The following is a 16773-nucleotide window of genomic DNA, read 5'->3' on the forward strand; positions in this document are numbered from 1 at the left end:
CAAAATAAATCCCACATTCCCTTGGCCTGCAGGCCCATACTTGTTCTGGCCCTTAGCTGTCTCATAGTGCCCCTTCTTACCCTGTTGTCACCAAACCTGTTTTCCTGTTATTCCTTGAATGTTTCAGGCTTGTCTTGCCGTAGAGCTTTTTGCACTTGCTCTTCTTTTTCCTAACATTCTCTTTTCCCCGGATAATTTGTGTGACTCAGTTTGCCTCAGGTATTGACTCCCCAGAGTGGTACCCCCTGCTTTACCGTATAGTTTTCTCTTCTAAAACAGCAACACACCCCATCACTCTGTGTCTCTGTCCCTGCTTCATATTACTTCATCACATTTATCGCTATCAGACATTATGTGTTTAAATGTTTATTTTTTGTCTCCATCATTACGGTGTAAGGTCCATGAGGCCAAAGACTTTGCTTTGTTTCATTGTTGTGTTCTCAGTGCCTACGATGGGACTCGGTACATAACAGGTATTCAGTAAATGTTTGTGGAATGAATAAATGAATGGAGCCCCAATTCATTTGAGGAGGTTAGGGGTGTATCATCTGTTGAGAAGTCTCACTTGTCATGATTGAACCAGGTATTTATTTAGAGTCAGATGTAGTGCTGTAGCATTGTAGATACAAAGATAAAAAGATACTAACCCTACACTGAAGGAACTTACTGTTCAGAAGAGAGCCAGATATGCAAACACAAAACTGTAAAGCAATATGATAATTGTTTTAATGAAGGTATATGTAAAGGTATATAGTGGGAACTTACGGATCGTACCAGAGCATATCAGGGAGAGTCAGTGACAGAGTTACAGAGGAGGTAACCTTTAAGGTGAGAGTTGAAGGACAGGTAGGAGGCCATCAGGCAAGCATCTAACAGAGAAGGTAGTAAGTCGTAAGTCACAGAGGTGTGGGAAGGCAGCTGGGCATGATTCTGGTACTGCTAGGAGTTGGAACTGATGAAATACAAAGTCTGAAATTAGGAGTGGCTGGAGATGAAATTCGGCACATAGGTAGTTTTAGGGGTGGCAGGGGAGTTAGATCACCTAGGGCCAAATACGCTATGCAAGATACTTTAAAGTTTGTGATAAAGAACCACTGAGAAATTTTGAACAAGGAAATGACCAGATCTAATTTGTGTTTTAGAAAATTACTGGAAGCAGCGTAGAAGTAGAATGAACAGGGCTTGGTAATTGATTGAAATGTCAGGAATAATGACTTCCAGGTTGCTGGTGTGAACAACTGGGTTGACAGTGATACCATTCCCCCAGCTGTGAAACTGGGGAGGGAAGAGCAGTGAATCTGAGAGGATGGCTAGAATTTAAAAGTACAGTATATAATAATTTTAGTGCTCAGAAATCTGTTAGTTTACTTGTGTCACTTAATATATTTTGTATATTACATTTAATTATAAACGTTATTAAACTTCTAAGATATTTTTTATTTCTTACAAATGGACATATATGATGCTGAACTGAAGGATGTTGGCATCTCTTAGTTTTGCCAGTTTGCAAGTAGACCAATGAGAATAAGAATGCTCTTGACAGAATAGTAAAACAAAGGAAGTTTTATTAATATGCAAAGAAATGATTCAAAATGTAGGCTGTTGACAGTTTTAAACATACATGAAAAAATGCTCTTAAATTTGAGTTGAGGATAACTTCTACTACAGTTATGTTTTTTAATCAGTTTTATTTTCTAATTTATGAAATATAAGTAGACTTTACTTATTTTGATGCCTTTTTTTTATCATCATGAACTTACGAAACATTAAAGTATTTTTGTCTCTGTCAGAGATAAGCTTATCTACACATTTATATTTTAGTTGATTTCTTGGTTTAGTATATTTCCTTGTTGTTGAAAGTGGAAAATTCTGGAACAGGCAAGATATAAGAGGAAAAGCACACTGTGTTTGTTCTTGTGGTGTTAAGGATATGGCAAAATCTTAGACCAGTGCTATCACATTACATATGTATCATAGACCACAAATGGGAGCCACATATGTAATTTTAAATTCTCTGATAGTGGCATTTAAGACTACAAAAACAGATGAAATTAACGTTTTTTATTTAACCCATTGTATTCAAAATAGTATCACTTCAACATATATAACTTTAAAAATATTAATGAGACATTTTATTTTTGTTTGTCTATTTATTTATATTTTTGGTGTACGGGTCTTTGAAATCCAGGGTTTATTTTACATGCACAGCACATCTCAGTTTAGTCTGGTCACTTTTCAAATGCTCAATAGCTACATGTCGCTGGTGGCTATGTATTGAACAGTGTTGTTCTAGATCATTCCTAGACCAAAAGGTAGAAGTTGCTCAGCATTTTGCAACATTTGAGGGTATCTTTCCAACATCAAGTAGTTTATGTACTATGTGTTTTATTATACTGTCAGGTATATTAAAGAGGCCTCTCTTTTCTCCATTCATCATTTTCCTACTTACAGTACTTTTGTCCAATAAAGGTCTGTTTATCAATTTTCATTGCCTTTTCTTTCTCCTACAGCAATTTATGGTACTGACCTCTTATACAAAAATGATAGCATATCTTTAAATTTTAGGGATTTTGTTTTTAATTACAAAAAATACTACATTTATTGTAACAAACTTCAAACAATACAGAGTGTATGTATAAAAAGATAGTTAAGTAATCCTTAGTTCTTTTTCATCTTTCATTTTCTATTCTCTGAGGTGTAAACCACTGTTTTCAAAGGACGATATCCTATCTGTTCTTAGGAATATACATTTGTGAGAAATTCTTAAAGTGAGGAAACTGATACTTGGGAAATACCTCTTAAAGTGGACCTATTTAAAATGAAGACTAAAGCTTCTTAGTAATAAATAAAAGATTTGTTTGGGACAATTTTCTGAAATAAAAACATTTATTTTACCACATATTTAATAAAATTTGGGTTTTAATTATGGCTGTGCTAATTCTCAATTAAGAAGGAATGATACATTGGTATAATTTTTCCACTAAAATTGTGTGATAGTCTGATAGCATCCTTCACTTTGTTTGACTTTCTTAGTATTTATCATACAGACTAGACCAGTGCATCAGTTTTAGGAAAACTATTGAGAGCTTTAGCGGTTTCTCAAGGGATTTTTCATAATCCTTTGACATTTCCTTTCTTGTTTTTTTATTCTGTCATCATCCTTGATGCATTCCCTTTTTCAGTTGTTACTGGTTTGATTCAGCCAGATCTACATTCCCCAAGGGTTTTGCTGTAGAATGAGTACTTCCTTCAGCACTATTTTCATAGACTTCATGAAATCCTACACTCTTTTCAAGATTTGTATTTTCACTTTACAATTGAGTTGCATTGTGTTTAGTTTGTATTTTTGGATGTTTAAAACATTAGACTGTTAGTAAGAGGTAGATAGGCAAAACCAGGATACATAGTTGCAGTAGCTGTTAGTGTTAAGTAGAAATGGATCTTATAGGTGGTCAAGGCACATTTGAATATTATTTTATTATAAGGGCTTTTGATTCTCTCTGCAAACTTGTAACTTAAGGAACTGAACTGCCTGTTTAAATAATAGCTTTTATTGAGACTTTACCATGACTGGAAAGTTTGTATTCATGTATCATTTTATTTAACCTGTTCAGTGTGCCTATGAAATAAGCCTGTTATTATAATACCTCATTTTATGCTTTGAGTAAACTGAGGCTTACAATGGTAACTTTTGCCCCAGTAAAGTTATTTGTCTAAGGTAAGGGCTAATCAAGTGTGGAGCTGGGATTCTAACCCAGGAAACCAGCCCATATTGGCTGCTCACTCATGTACATGCACACACACACACACACACACACACCGTGCAAAAAAAAAAAAGAGGATTGAATTATAATTTTCTTTTTTTAACTTAGTATTATGTTTTGGATATAGATTCATTGTATGGATGGGCCATAATTTTAAGGAATTACCCCTGTTTAGATTGTTTGCAGTTTTTGTTTATTTTTTATTTTGCTAATGTTGCTGTTCTTGATAACTAAGAAGCTTAGATTATAATAACCGTGTGGGAAATAGAGGAGAGGAGGCATTGGGCCTGGGAGAGATGAGTTAGAAACTGGGTTCACTTCCTAAAGCCTTAACTTCACAAAGAGTTGTATCCCACTCAGAGGATGTACTAGGAAAAAAATTACTCAGTGTTACAGAAAGAAAATAAGGAAGCTTGTCTATTTTCACCTGGGTTCTGAGTGAAGGGAAAAAGTGTTCTGAGATTTTGTAGCTACTGTTTTACCTCCATGTGGTTTGTGTTTCATACATATAATTTTACTGAACAGTCCAGAAAAATCTAACTCTTAAAAATAGACATTAATGTAGAACCAGTTCATAAAAGAACACTTACAGTCTGGCTGAATGAAATTCCCACAGATAAAGCCCCACTGAGGTTGAGCTCACCACCCACCCAAAATTACCAAAAAAGAAGAAGAAGAAGAAGAAGGAGGAGGAGGAGGATCATGCCAAGACACATCAGAATTAAATCCTCAAGAATTTCAGAAAGTAGAACTATTACATAATAAATATTTAATATTATAATAAAAATTGAAGTATAAAACTAATAAAAAAGTAAATGCCACAATTGTAATAATAAACATTAAAAAATAAAATGGAAATGTTAAAAATGATTAAAGGTAAAAAGAAAACAAGTATCAGAACAATATCAACACAACTATTAAAAAAGCATAAGACCAGGGAGATCAGGGGAGGGTGGGGGTAAATAGGACTTATATAATAAAACCTTATTCATTAAAATTTAAAAACTGATAGGATAGGATAAAATGCATTATATGCAAATTTGAAGAAAAAACTAGTGATGTGGAAGGTGAATCTGAAGGTATTGCCCTGAATGAATAGAATTGGTAAAAGACTCAGAGATAAAATACTCAAATTCAAGAAGCACAGTGGTGTTCTAGTAGAAAAATAATACTAAACACACACTTAAAACACATAGTAGACACTTGAACACCAGGTACCTAAGAGAATATCAAGAGAATCACCAGAGAAGAAAGAGATTACCTACAAAGCAGTGACACACTGACAACAGATTTCCTAACAGTAACAACAGAAGTCAAATCTGTTAAAGGATGGGAGCAGTGGAAAGATATTTTCAGACAAAAACTACAAGTACATATGGAAGATATTGTGAAATAAAAACACCTGTACAGTTGTTTAGGAGACAGATACAAATAATAGTTAACTTTAGGTATTGAGAGAAGTACTCATGTTAAAATGCTAACAGACTAGAAATAAGAGTATGGAGCCTTTTGAGCAGTAGGAAAACAAACAAACAAACAACTTGGTCAATCTTAAAGTAGGGAAATAAGAAAACTACAAAAGTAGGATAAATGGAAAGGAAGCACAAAATAAAAAGGTAGAAGTACTTCCAGATATATCTATAATTGTAATAAATATAAATGCACTAAATTTGACAATTAAAAGACTGACATTGACAGAATAGGTAAAGAGTACACAGTTCAGTTGTATGCTGTTTGCAAGAGATACATCTAAAGCATGGTAACACAAGTTGAAAGTAAAAGGACAAGAAATAAAAGCTGCCATAGTTAAATTACTTTTAGACAACATAGACTGTAGCACCCCTGCCCCCAAATTCAGCAAGAGAAGAGATTGCTGCATAATGGTTAAGAGTAACAGTTTATCAGGAAAATAGAATAATTTTCAATGTAAGTATCAGGTAACATCAGAAAATTATATAAAAGTATAAAAATTAATATACAGACTCAAACCAATAATTCCACAAATACAGGTATTTCATAAATACACTCCAATGATTAGTTAAGCAAACAGACAATAAGATACGATTTGAACAATACTTAATAAACATGATTTAATGAACACACACACATGTAACACCCATGATTGATTAAGCAGACAAACAGTAAGTAAGGTTATCATTTGAGTATGTGTGTAATCACTGTTAACATTACAAAGAGGAGACAATCAGACATTATAGCTCTCTGATGTGATGTAATAGGAAGTGCATAGTTGGATTTAGACATATTCTTGTTTTAAAAAAAATTAAACCCAAATCCTATCAAGCCTCTAGATCACCACTTTTTAGGAAGTACAGAGACTATTTATAAGAGTTTATTGGACAATACTACAAGAATGCAGTCAGCAAACTCCACAGAATGTGAGAAATTCTATAGGACAAATAACCAAGTTTCTTTAACAAATGAATGGCAAGATAGGAAAACATAAACAGTTTGATTAGCACCTATAAATTAAAAGACCAGTGTGTAGATCTTTTGGGATCCTGATTTTAACAAATCAAGTGTTCAAAAAAAAAAAAAAAAAAAAAAAAAAAAAGTTGGCCTCAGAAGTTGAGCACTGGATATATAATGATTTAAGGAATTATTTCTCTCTCTCTTTTTTTTAAGGTGTGTATGGTTTTGTTGAAAAGAAGTCAGTCTTCTAAAGACAGATACTGAGGTACTTAAGGATAGAATGAAATAATATTTGGGACTTTAAAATAATCCAGTGAGGGTGGGAATATATGCACAGATAACATGAAGAAACAGTGGCTCTGATTTGAAGCTGAGTAATGGGTATTTGAGAGTCATTATAAATATTTTCTAATACGTGCTTGAAAATTTTTGTCATGCAAAAGTAATAACAGCAACAACAAAAACTTTAGAATATAGCTAATTAAGTCACTAGCTCAGGAAGTTAATCAAAGAAAAATGGCATTATCCTAAAGAAAATTGAAGGAAGAGATTGAGATGAGAGATGAAGGCAGAAATTAATGATATGGAAATGATACAGAGAAGATCCTCTTCCTGTTTATTAACATACATTAATTGTGCCTTGCCTTCTTCCCAAAGGATTTTGAGATCCCCAAAGGGATAGAGAAATAAATGTTACCAGACGTCTGGGATGGATTAATCATTCATTGTATTTGTACACCAGACTTGATTCTGTGTTTTCTGGAAAAGAGCAGAAAGGGACATATTTGCTATACCTGATAAAGGGACTGTGTAACTTTGAGAGACATGCTGTTTTCCCTTCTATTTTATACATGGGAGATGGGATAAGATGGTAATTACTTTCAACTTTGGTTTGCAAAAGTTAGAAAATGTTTTGCAAGTGGACATTTCCTGTATCCACCAGCTGTGAAAATCAAGATTTTTAACTTAGAAAATCTAATCTTAGCTTTTGTAGTGAGTGAAGATACATAGTTTACTTTTGCTTTCAGAAAAAATGCTAAGGATTTACCGGTAAACGTGAAGGAACTTGCAGAGTTGGAAGATCATTTTGCAACCATCATACTAAAGATTGGGTCAGATTAGACTTGTTAGTGGATGCTAAATCTAGGGGAAATTTTGATGAGGAGTAGGATATTTGTATGCTCTTGAAGTGTTACTCCACAGACTGCTTTTAGTTGCAAGGGAGAAAATACACAGTAATTATACAGTAGAGAAACTGGACAGTACCTTGACCAGGTACTCAAAGCTAAAGTCACCATTGAAGGACAGATGGGAATCATGTGCCTCCAGATGTGAGGCTCTGAGAAGGACACATGACCATCTATGTACTATTCTGGCTGAGAATGTATAACCTCAATCCAGTCATGAGGAAACACCAGATAAACCCTAACTGGGGGATGTTCTATTAAAAAAAAGGGTGGGAGAAGGAACAGTGTTCCAAATTGTCAATGTCCTAAAAGACAATGAAAGTCTGTGAAAACATTCTAGAAGGTAGGAGGCTAAAGAGACGTAACTAAATGCAGTACCTGATTGTAAACCGGATCCAGTATTGGAGAGGGAAATATACTAAAAGGTCTTTAGTGGGTCAGCTGACAAAATTGGAATATGTATGTTTGATTTGATAAAAGTATCCATGTTAAATTTGCTGACATGATAACTGTATTAAAATTATCAAAGAAAATATGCCAACTTATAGGAAATATACTCTGAAGTATTTAGGGATAAAGGGCCATGATGTCTGTGATTTGCCCTCAAAAGGTTTAGAACAAATATTTGCGTGTGTGTGTAAAGAGTGGAAACGTGTACGATTGCAAATGATAAAGCAAATGAAGTAAAAATAACATAAATCTGGGTAAAGGATTGCAGGATGCTGTTTGTAGTATTTTTGCTTTTGTAACTTATCTGTAAATTTGAAATTATTTCCAAGTAAAAAGACCAGATATATGCTGTTGTTATGATGCATTCTAATGAACAAAGTGGTAGTGCTTAATTTGTTCTTGAAGAATGAACAGTTAACATGCCCATTAGGCAGTTTCTCTCAAATATCCTCTGTCTCTAGTGAGCCATTGGTAAGTACTGGATCATATCAGTTCATGGTTGAATTATCCAGTGAGTGCCTTAAGTGCCAGTATTCTCTATTGTTGATTGAAGAAGGATCCCTATGTTTTATATACCGAATGTGGGCCAACAGCATTAAAATTCTGTTATAAAAATTGTAAAAGCCTGATTTGTTCTATGCTAGTTTACCTATCATGAAGATGGGACAGAGAGGTACTTAGAGGAAGTTACTGATTATTTTCTCTCAAGAAATATTTGAAACTTTAGAAGCAGTTGGACACGTTCTCACAAATGATCCTAGTCTTCAGAAGTATAGGATAGAAAAAAATGATTTGGCCTAAAATATTTGAAAGGTGTATATTAGCAGTTAACTGCCCACCATCACAAAGGAATCTTAAGTTTTTATCTCCTTCAGAAAATATAATTCTCTGCAATATAATTGCATGCTGATGGCCATTCCAGAATAAATTGCAAAGTACACCCCAAATAACCTGCCTGTTAAGAAGAAAACTGGACCAATAAAAAGCATTTAGAATATTGTAAAAAAGTTAAAACCATATTAAAGAGCGAAAGAAAACATCAAGTGCTATTAGTAAATATCTGGGTGGGAATTTTTTAATCTAAGATTTAAAAACTTGTGTATGCCAGGCATCCCTTCTCCCCTTGTTAAAGGCCTTTCATGCCTACAGTTGCAAAAAAAAGTTCACAAAAAACATAACAGGGCTTTAAACTGATTTGATATTATCTTAAAGGTCCACAAGATGGGGATGCTCCTCTTTTTTTCTATGTCTGTGAGAAATTATGAAAGAATTGTTCTAGCCAGTGGTGTATTGGAGAATCTCCTACTGGTCTGAGAGCTGATTGTTAAAGTTTTAGGAATTTTGCAAACTGGTAACACAGCCATCATTAAGAATTAAATTACATAGCTTATTATTAAATAAATGGCATTAAAAAAGGTAATCAATATTTAAAATTCACTTCCTAATTATTTTACTATGATTTATGTTCTTGAAGTTATTTATGAATATCGAACCTTTAGGTTGAGCTACTGTATCATGGCGTGTTACTGCGTGTCTTTCCCCAATTCCATTTTCAGTGAAGTTACATCGATAGCTTAGAATTAGCTACGGTAGGAATATTTACATCACAGAGTTAAGCAAATGCCATAAATCGGGGCTTGATTTATTGTTTATTGCTCGTCTATATGTAAAGTGATGGAGAAAATGCTAATAATGCAAACTTAAAGTGTCAGGTCTTTATCTATTACATTGTACATAGCTCAAAAATTGAGAATATATTTTGCATTTCAGAAATGATTATTCACTTCAGCAAAGAAGTTACTCACATTGTTGACATCATTGATGCGAGTGAAAATATCAACCAGTCCTCTGAATTACAGTGGAAAGCTGGTTGCTAAACATTTACCAGCGCGTTGCTGGTCATGGCCTAATTGAGTTTGGTGTTCTGGTAAGAAGTGGGTGGTATAAATTTCTTACACTGTTTTCAGCTTTAGGAAATCGTATCATGACATGTGGGCATTAACTTAAAAAAGGAAAATTATGTTTTAAAAGTCATTAGCAGTAGCACAAAATAATTTTAAATTTGAAGCCTTTGATACATATCTATTGTGGAAGAGAAAAATAGAATCATAGAATTTCAAGTCTGAAGAATGCTTAAATCCTGACTTACCTACAGATAGAAATTCTTTCTCTAGTGTATCAGTCAGTCATCCAGACTGTAGAGACAGAGCTCATTACCTGATTAATAGTGTTGGAAAGTTCTATATATGGAGCTAAACTTTGTTTTTCTTTAATTTCTACCAATTGGTTCTGGTACTGACTTCTGGAGAAGCATAGAATCATAGAAGAGAACATTTATCTCTTCTGTAGAGCAACTAGCTCTTCAGGTTTAAAGGTAGTTTGGATGTTTCCAGTTAGACCTCTTTAGGCAAGAAGTAACCTTTAATTCCTTTAACCATATTTTGTGTGATATATTTTCTGAGCTGTACAATCTAAGATTGTGTTGCTTTTGTAAACATCCACATCACTACCTTTTGAGGTTTATTGACTTTACAGATGAAATTTAATTCTTTTTTTGTGCAATTACACACAAATCAGTTGTTCTGTGGTGTTTGATTTTTTAATCAAAGCAGATCTTTGTATTTATTCGTATTACTTCAGCACAGCATTCCAGATTGGAGAAATGATACTAAATTGTAATTTTATCATTTTGGGCATTTATTAACCATGCTGATTTTGTATTAGTTGCAGATTTGATAAGCACTCATTGTTTATTGTTTATATTCAAATTATTGTTTAAAATGTTGAATTTCAAAGGCCTGTGGGGACACAGATTATCTTTAAATAATCCTCTCTAAATTCATTTCTGCCTATTACTACTTTTTGCTGCAAGTCCACCTTCTAGTTCTATTAAGTAGCCCACATTTTCCATCTTATAATGCAAGAGTTCATCATGACATATATTGTCAGATGCTTCGTTAACTGAGATCAAGATACACTGTCTATGGGCTTCCAGTGAAATACACGTTAGTACTTCTGTCTTTGTAAAGTAGGCATTTTTGAAAAATCCTGGCATGTCTAAATGTTAAAGTCCTATTCGTCCACAATTGGAAAGCTAGAAAGAAAATCTACCATGAGTTGTAGGTTAGATGATAATTAAGACCTCAAAAGAGAAAAGGAATGAGAGGATTTATGGGAACATTTGATGCTCAGGGCCACGGTAAATACCTGGGCTGCAAAGAAAACAGCCTGTGCCATGAGAGCAGAGCTTCTTCACTGAGAAGGTATTCTGGAGCAGGTGAGAATTGAGGGATCTGGAAATAGTTTCCCTAGTATTATCTATTTTCTTTGTAATGTGTGTGGTGAAATCTTAACAGTGAATGCTTCTGAGTGTATATGGGTGTTTCTTTGTGATGTATCTCCTTATTCTTTTTGCTATGGATACAGTAATACTTCATGGTATAATTTTGAAGATTAAAAACTCAATATGAAGTCATCTAGCTCATTTTCTTGTATTTTGTTGATGGTAGATAAAGCCTTATTTAACCATTTGTTAAGTTTTTTCCTTTTTTTAATTTCCATTGGCCAATTGTGGTGAGTTTCTCAAGAAGTTACTAAATGTGAGTTGTTGCATCACATTTCTTGGTCTCCAGTCTTCTTCATCCTGTCCAGACCCATTTTATTGCTGCTGGAAGAAAAATTTATGACAGGTCATTTGATTAAATAGTATTAGAATAATGATGTTCTTTTTCCCACTACCTATTCTCCCAAAAATCATAGTTCAAGAGCAACAGGTTCTAGAAGTTAGTCCTGGATTAGTTGTCTCATTTTCTAGCCTCCATTCAAGTTACTTTTAAAAATCATATTTATGTGGATACATTTATGTTAAACAAATGTGTTTTTAGAGGTCCTCCTTGAATATACTCTTCAGTGTAAATTCTGGGCCCCAGGAATAGGGAGATAGTAGTGTTTCATGAGTACTTAATAGCTGGCAGTCACTTTTCTGATAATCTTTTAATTTAGCCAAGTCAGGGCTACTTGTTAAAAAAGTAGAGAGGACTTCAGATGTAGAAGTAAAGGGTTTGGGGCATATGAAGAAAGAGAGTTACATGAATAAAATTCATGAGCTCATGAGTTATTTTGGAATTTACTTTCCTTAGTGGCATAACTTATTACATTAATTATTTTATGGCAGGTTTTACTTTGTTTTAACTTGAGGGTTTCTATAGGATGGGTTAGTTGGCCCTCTACCTAGTCTTTAAAGAATCTCTTGGTTCAGCATGTTGTACTTCATTTTTGGTAATTGATTTATTCTGTCTTCTTGCAGATTGAGGTGGTGCCATGCAGCAAGCAGCAGAGAGATGCAGAGTTCGAGCCAGAAGGCCTGACATGGCACTTTATATACCGAAAGCTCGAAGGGGTATAGTGCTGCTTAAGTCAGGTGATGAAGAAAAAAGCTGTGGTCCACCTAACTCTGTGGTGAAAGAAGAACAAAAAGAAGATGGTCTCTTCCAAAAGGAGATCTTTAGAGGCAAATCTGAGACTCAGACACTAAGCATTAATCCTGATGATAAGGAACACAACCATAGGGAAGGAAAGAAGTTTTCAACAAAATTAAGAAAAGACACATGCCTTCAAGAAAGAAAGAAAGATAGGGTTTGTGTTAGGAGGGGAACCACAGAATCTAAAGAAGCATTATCCCAAGGACATCAGCAAAGTGTCCCAAATCCTGGGATGCCACCTAGTGCACCTTTACAAAGACACGTTAAACCAAAGAAGGTGGAGTGTTTGGAGGTCGAAACCACAAATGTGATAGGACCTGGGAAGTTGCTTCTATCTCAGTCTTGTTCAGAAGTGGGTGAGGCCCAGGTTCTAAACAAACCATTCCAAAATATGGAATTCTGTGATTTCAGTAGGCACAAAGTAAGTGGCAAAACGTTCAAAGGCAGAGATTTGGAAAACAGAATTGAAACTGATGTCAAGGTGGTGGAGATACTATCCCAGTTTCCTGGAGTTTTTAATTCTGTATTGAAACCTGAGAGTAATACTGTGCCAGTAAAACTAAGTTCTGATTCTGAAACTGTACCAGAAAGTATGCAAACATCGTGTGGAATGTTGACTCTCGGCAATGGAGGCATCACTGCCATTTGTGTTCCTGGAAGTGCGGATGCTGTCACTGATCAAACTTGTGTAGACTTTGAAGCTGAGAATGTTGGTGATACAGCCAACAGTACAGATATCATCTTGGCTCAGAGAGGTATAGATTCCATTCCTGAGACTTTGGGTCACATCTCTCATAAAATGACCATAGTCAGCAAATTAGAGAGTATAAATGGCATTTTTGATCCAACACTGATTAGAGAGTATGAGAAGAATGACAGTACTGCTGATGACTTGTGTATAAGGTATGAGCCTTCTGATACAGCTCTCCTTGCTCATGAAACAGATATAGATAATGGGCTGAAGAGTGTAGGTGACATTACCCATAAGGCATGTAAGATGGACATTACAGATGTCCTGTCTGATCAGATAACTGTGGGCAGCCCTTGTGTAGCTGCAGTTAGAACAGCTGGTGAGGCCTGTAGCAACACAAATAGTTTCTCAAAATATTTAGAAATGAGTGCAGATACAGCCCCTCTTCATGTAGCTGGGAGTGGGAATGACATAGAAAATTTCAGCAGCCTGACTGCTTGCTCAGATATTTATGCTGAGAGTATTTCATCTAGTTTCACAGAGTCAACAGGAAAGTTGATAAAGAGCTTGTCAGATTGTGCTTCCTCCTTACCTATAAAGAAGATTGCTGGTAGTAATTGTAGCACTTTTTTGGACTGTGAACTCAGTATGTTAAATGGGACAAAAGTACTTTCAGACAGTGCCTTGGGCATTGATCTAGATTGTACGGGTGATATAACAGAGGCATTGCATGAACTAAAAACTGCCGAAGAGTTCGAAACAAAAGAGGAAGATAACTCAGAGAATATAGAATTTGGTGTATCCTTTCCTGATACGGAATCTGTATCTATGGAAACATCTATGGAACCGAAAGCAACGGAAACATCTCATGTGGAGGGAAGTACTGCTACTGAGGACAGCTGGGAGTCTCTGTTTAATGATGATGGTGACTGCTTGGATCCACGTCTTCTACAAGAGGTCTGTTCAGTGGAAGTTACTCGATGCTTACATAATTTATAGATTCATAGAGCCTGGTGTTTGGGGGGGTAATTTTGATGGACATTTGTGCACATTCATACATTCACTCATGTTACATTCAGTGTAAGGGTTCCTGCAATAAACAAATAGGACTGTAGATTGAGAAAAGAATGTCTGATAGATCTTTACAAAGTAAAATATACCAAATTGAGTATCTATTATAACCAAGTTGTGAGAGATCTTACTGAATAGATTAAAGATGAGTTTAACGGATTCTGGCTGTTGAGGAAATAAAGAGGGAAACTTCTTCAAAAGGGATTTTCTGCATTGACAAGATGTATTTTACCCAGGCCTATCTGAGGGGAGGAGAGTAATTTATTATTCACATTTATCGTATTTTTCTAGGAAATGTTGGGATGTTGTCAGACACTGGAGGGAAGGAAGTAGAGAAGGGAAGGGTAAAATAAGGAAAGGTATGATCGTTTCTTAAGTAGTTTATGCTGAGTTACAGAATAAATGAATGTTGAGTACGTGTAAAGTATGAGTAAAGAATGACATGCTGGCTAGTCAAGAGTTCATAAATACAAAATGTTGGGTTAGAAGTCATTTTAGAAATTATTTAGTTTCATCTTTTTATTTTCCTAGTTTAGACATTCACTCTATCCAGTATTTAAATTCCTTGCCATAAATAAGAATCATTGGTGTTAAATAGTAAAACCACTTCCCCTTTCATTCCTTATAGGAGTGTCTGGAAGGAGAAAAAATAGTTTCCCAATGAAATCACCAATTTTATAAATGAGGAAATTGAAGCTTAGTGGTCAGACCTTTAGGAAAGGCAAAATCAGGGTTTCCATTTAGTTCTCTCTTAATCCAATGTTCATGTTCTTTCTACCAGACCATGTTGTTACCTATAACATAGTTTTGTTTGAGTGATTCCAGAGAACCTTTTAAATATGAAGTGATTGGTTCTTTTGTTTCTCAGAATTAAACCCTAAGTACAGAAAAACGGTCACATGCATGTGAAGACACATGTGAGAATGAAGAGGGTGTAGCCCATTGGACAGAGCTGACTTTCCAATACCAAGCAGTTCCTCTTCATTCTTAGGTGTTTGCATGTGCACATGTACCACAGGTAGCACTTCTTATGGTCAAGTCAGGAAGGACTATGTCCTAAATATTCCTTAGAAAGAAATACAGGACAGAAAATAATTACAAATGGCATCCATGAACCCCTTGAAATTGCATACAAAATTTTATATGTATGTGCAGTTTTTCATCAGATTCTCAAAGGCAGGGCTTCCCAAAGTACGAGTATCACCTGGAACTTGTTAGAAATGCAAACTCTTTATTTAGCCCAGTAGTGTGTATATTTGTGTTTTTCAGGTGACTCTGATGCATACAAAGTGAGAACCATTGCTGAAAAGGTAGTAACATACACTTGAATGTTTATCAGAATGTGAGTGTGATAACTAGAGATGGCTGTCCACACATAACTAGAAGAAAAACAGAAGTTTTAGACACAAATTAGGTTAATAAATACTAGTAATGTGGGAAGTGAGGTGGAATATAGAGAAGTTTTTAAGGATCCAAGCATTGGGGGCTCCTGTGGGGCTCAGTTGGTTAAGCATCTGACTCTTGATTTCAGCTCAAGTCATGATCTCACAGTTTGTGTGTTTGAGCCCCGCATCAGGCTCCTCACTGACAGTGTGGAGCCTCCTTGGGATTCTCTGTCTCTCTCTCTCTCTCTCTCTCTCTCTCTCTCTCTGCCCCTCCACTTCTCGTGCTCTCTCTCTCTCTCTTTCTCAAAATAAATAAATAAAAATAAAAACAAAAAGGATTCAAGCATTGGAAGGTCTCCATGTTCAAAGAGATTATCTGAGGGAGCAGAGAGCACACATGTGCACAGGAGAGAAGGAATAGCTTCCTACCAAAGAAAGGTATGGCAAGAGCCCTTTACACATAATGAGGCTTAGTAAATAAATATTTATTGAATGGATGTAGATGATAGGGCAGAGTTGGAGCTCTGTGCTTTTTTAGGGTGGACACCAGGGGCTTTCAAAACTTGATTGCTGCTGGAACTTGGATTCTGTATGGTAGCTTAGGGATACAGCTTTTATAACGGGGCAAGAGGGTTCAGGTGTGCAAGTCTGTTTTTCAGATCTTAACACTGTTTGGAATAGGTGCAGAAGAAAGTAGGCAACCACTCAGTGTTTTGAGGAGCATCGTAATATAGCCAAAGACGATACTTGTATGACCTAAAGCTTGGAATGGCTAGAGAAAGGAGTATGTAGTGTTTTAAGCTGGACAGCCAGTGCCTGGGTGTTGTGTTTGGATATCACACACTGGGTTGGTGCTTGGTAGGGAGTGAGGTCTGCATTGAGGGATAAGGGTTGAAGAGAGCAAGAAGGAAGGAGGTAGATTGAGAATGCTGGTAGCAGATCCAATTCCAAACTATGATCTCCTGTGCTTTGAGTTTTAGGAGATGTAATAATAATGTTATTAAAAGATGTCACAAATTCAATAATGTTAATAGCCTTTTAGTGACTATTACTCTTAATTTATTATTTATATTGCTCTAAACATACTTTATTAAAGGTCAAATCAGAGTGTCTGTCTCTTGAAAACTTTCCAACCAATAATTTTTGGCTCTTTTCCCAGTGGGCCTGTTTCTTTGTTGACAGTGGCTACACATGGAGGTATGTCTAATACTTCTAATAGTCAGGGAGGTATGCTGTAGAGCAGGGTGTGACAGCCATTGGCATGTGAAGCAGTTTCCTGTGACATTTGAACTTCTAAAACTGCCTGAGTGGGTA

At 35.5% G+C, this 16773-nt stretch overlaps 1 protein-coding gene across 14 annotated transcripts in view; it reads left to right on the forward strand.

Annotated features, from left to right (window-relative positions):
• Positions 1 to 16773, forward strand: part of R3HCC1L (R3H domain and coiled-coil containing 1 like) — a 95689-nt gene that overhangs the window by 49011 nt on the left and 29905 nt on the right. For all 14 annotated transcript variants that reach the window (XM_045438493.1, XM_045438485.1, XM_045438487.1 and 11 more), the window contains one exon: positions 12138 to 13960. In XM_045438493.1, coding sequence (XP_045294449.1) covers positions 12152 to 13960 — 1809 coding nt within the window. In that variant the 5' untranslated portion in view covers positions 12138 to 12151. The remainder of the gene's footprint in view (positions 1 to 12137; positions 13961 to 16773) is intronic.

The sequence above is a fragment of the Leopardus geoffroyi genome, chromosome D2 (assembly GCF_018350155.1).
Source record: "Leopardus geoffroyi isolate Oge1 chromosome D2, O.geoffroyi_Oge1_pat1.0, whole genome shotgun sequence".
NCBI classification, from domain to species: Eukaryota; Metazoa; Chordata; class Mammalia; order Carnivora; family Felidae; genus Leopardus; species Leopardus geoffroyi.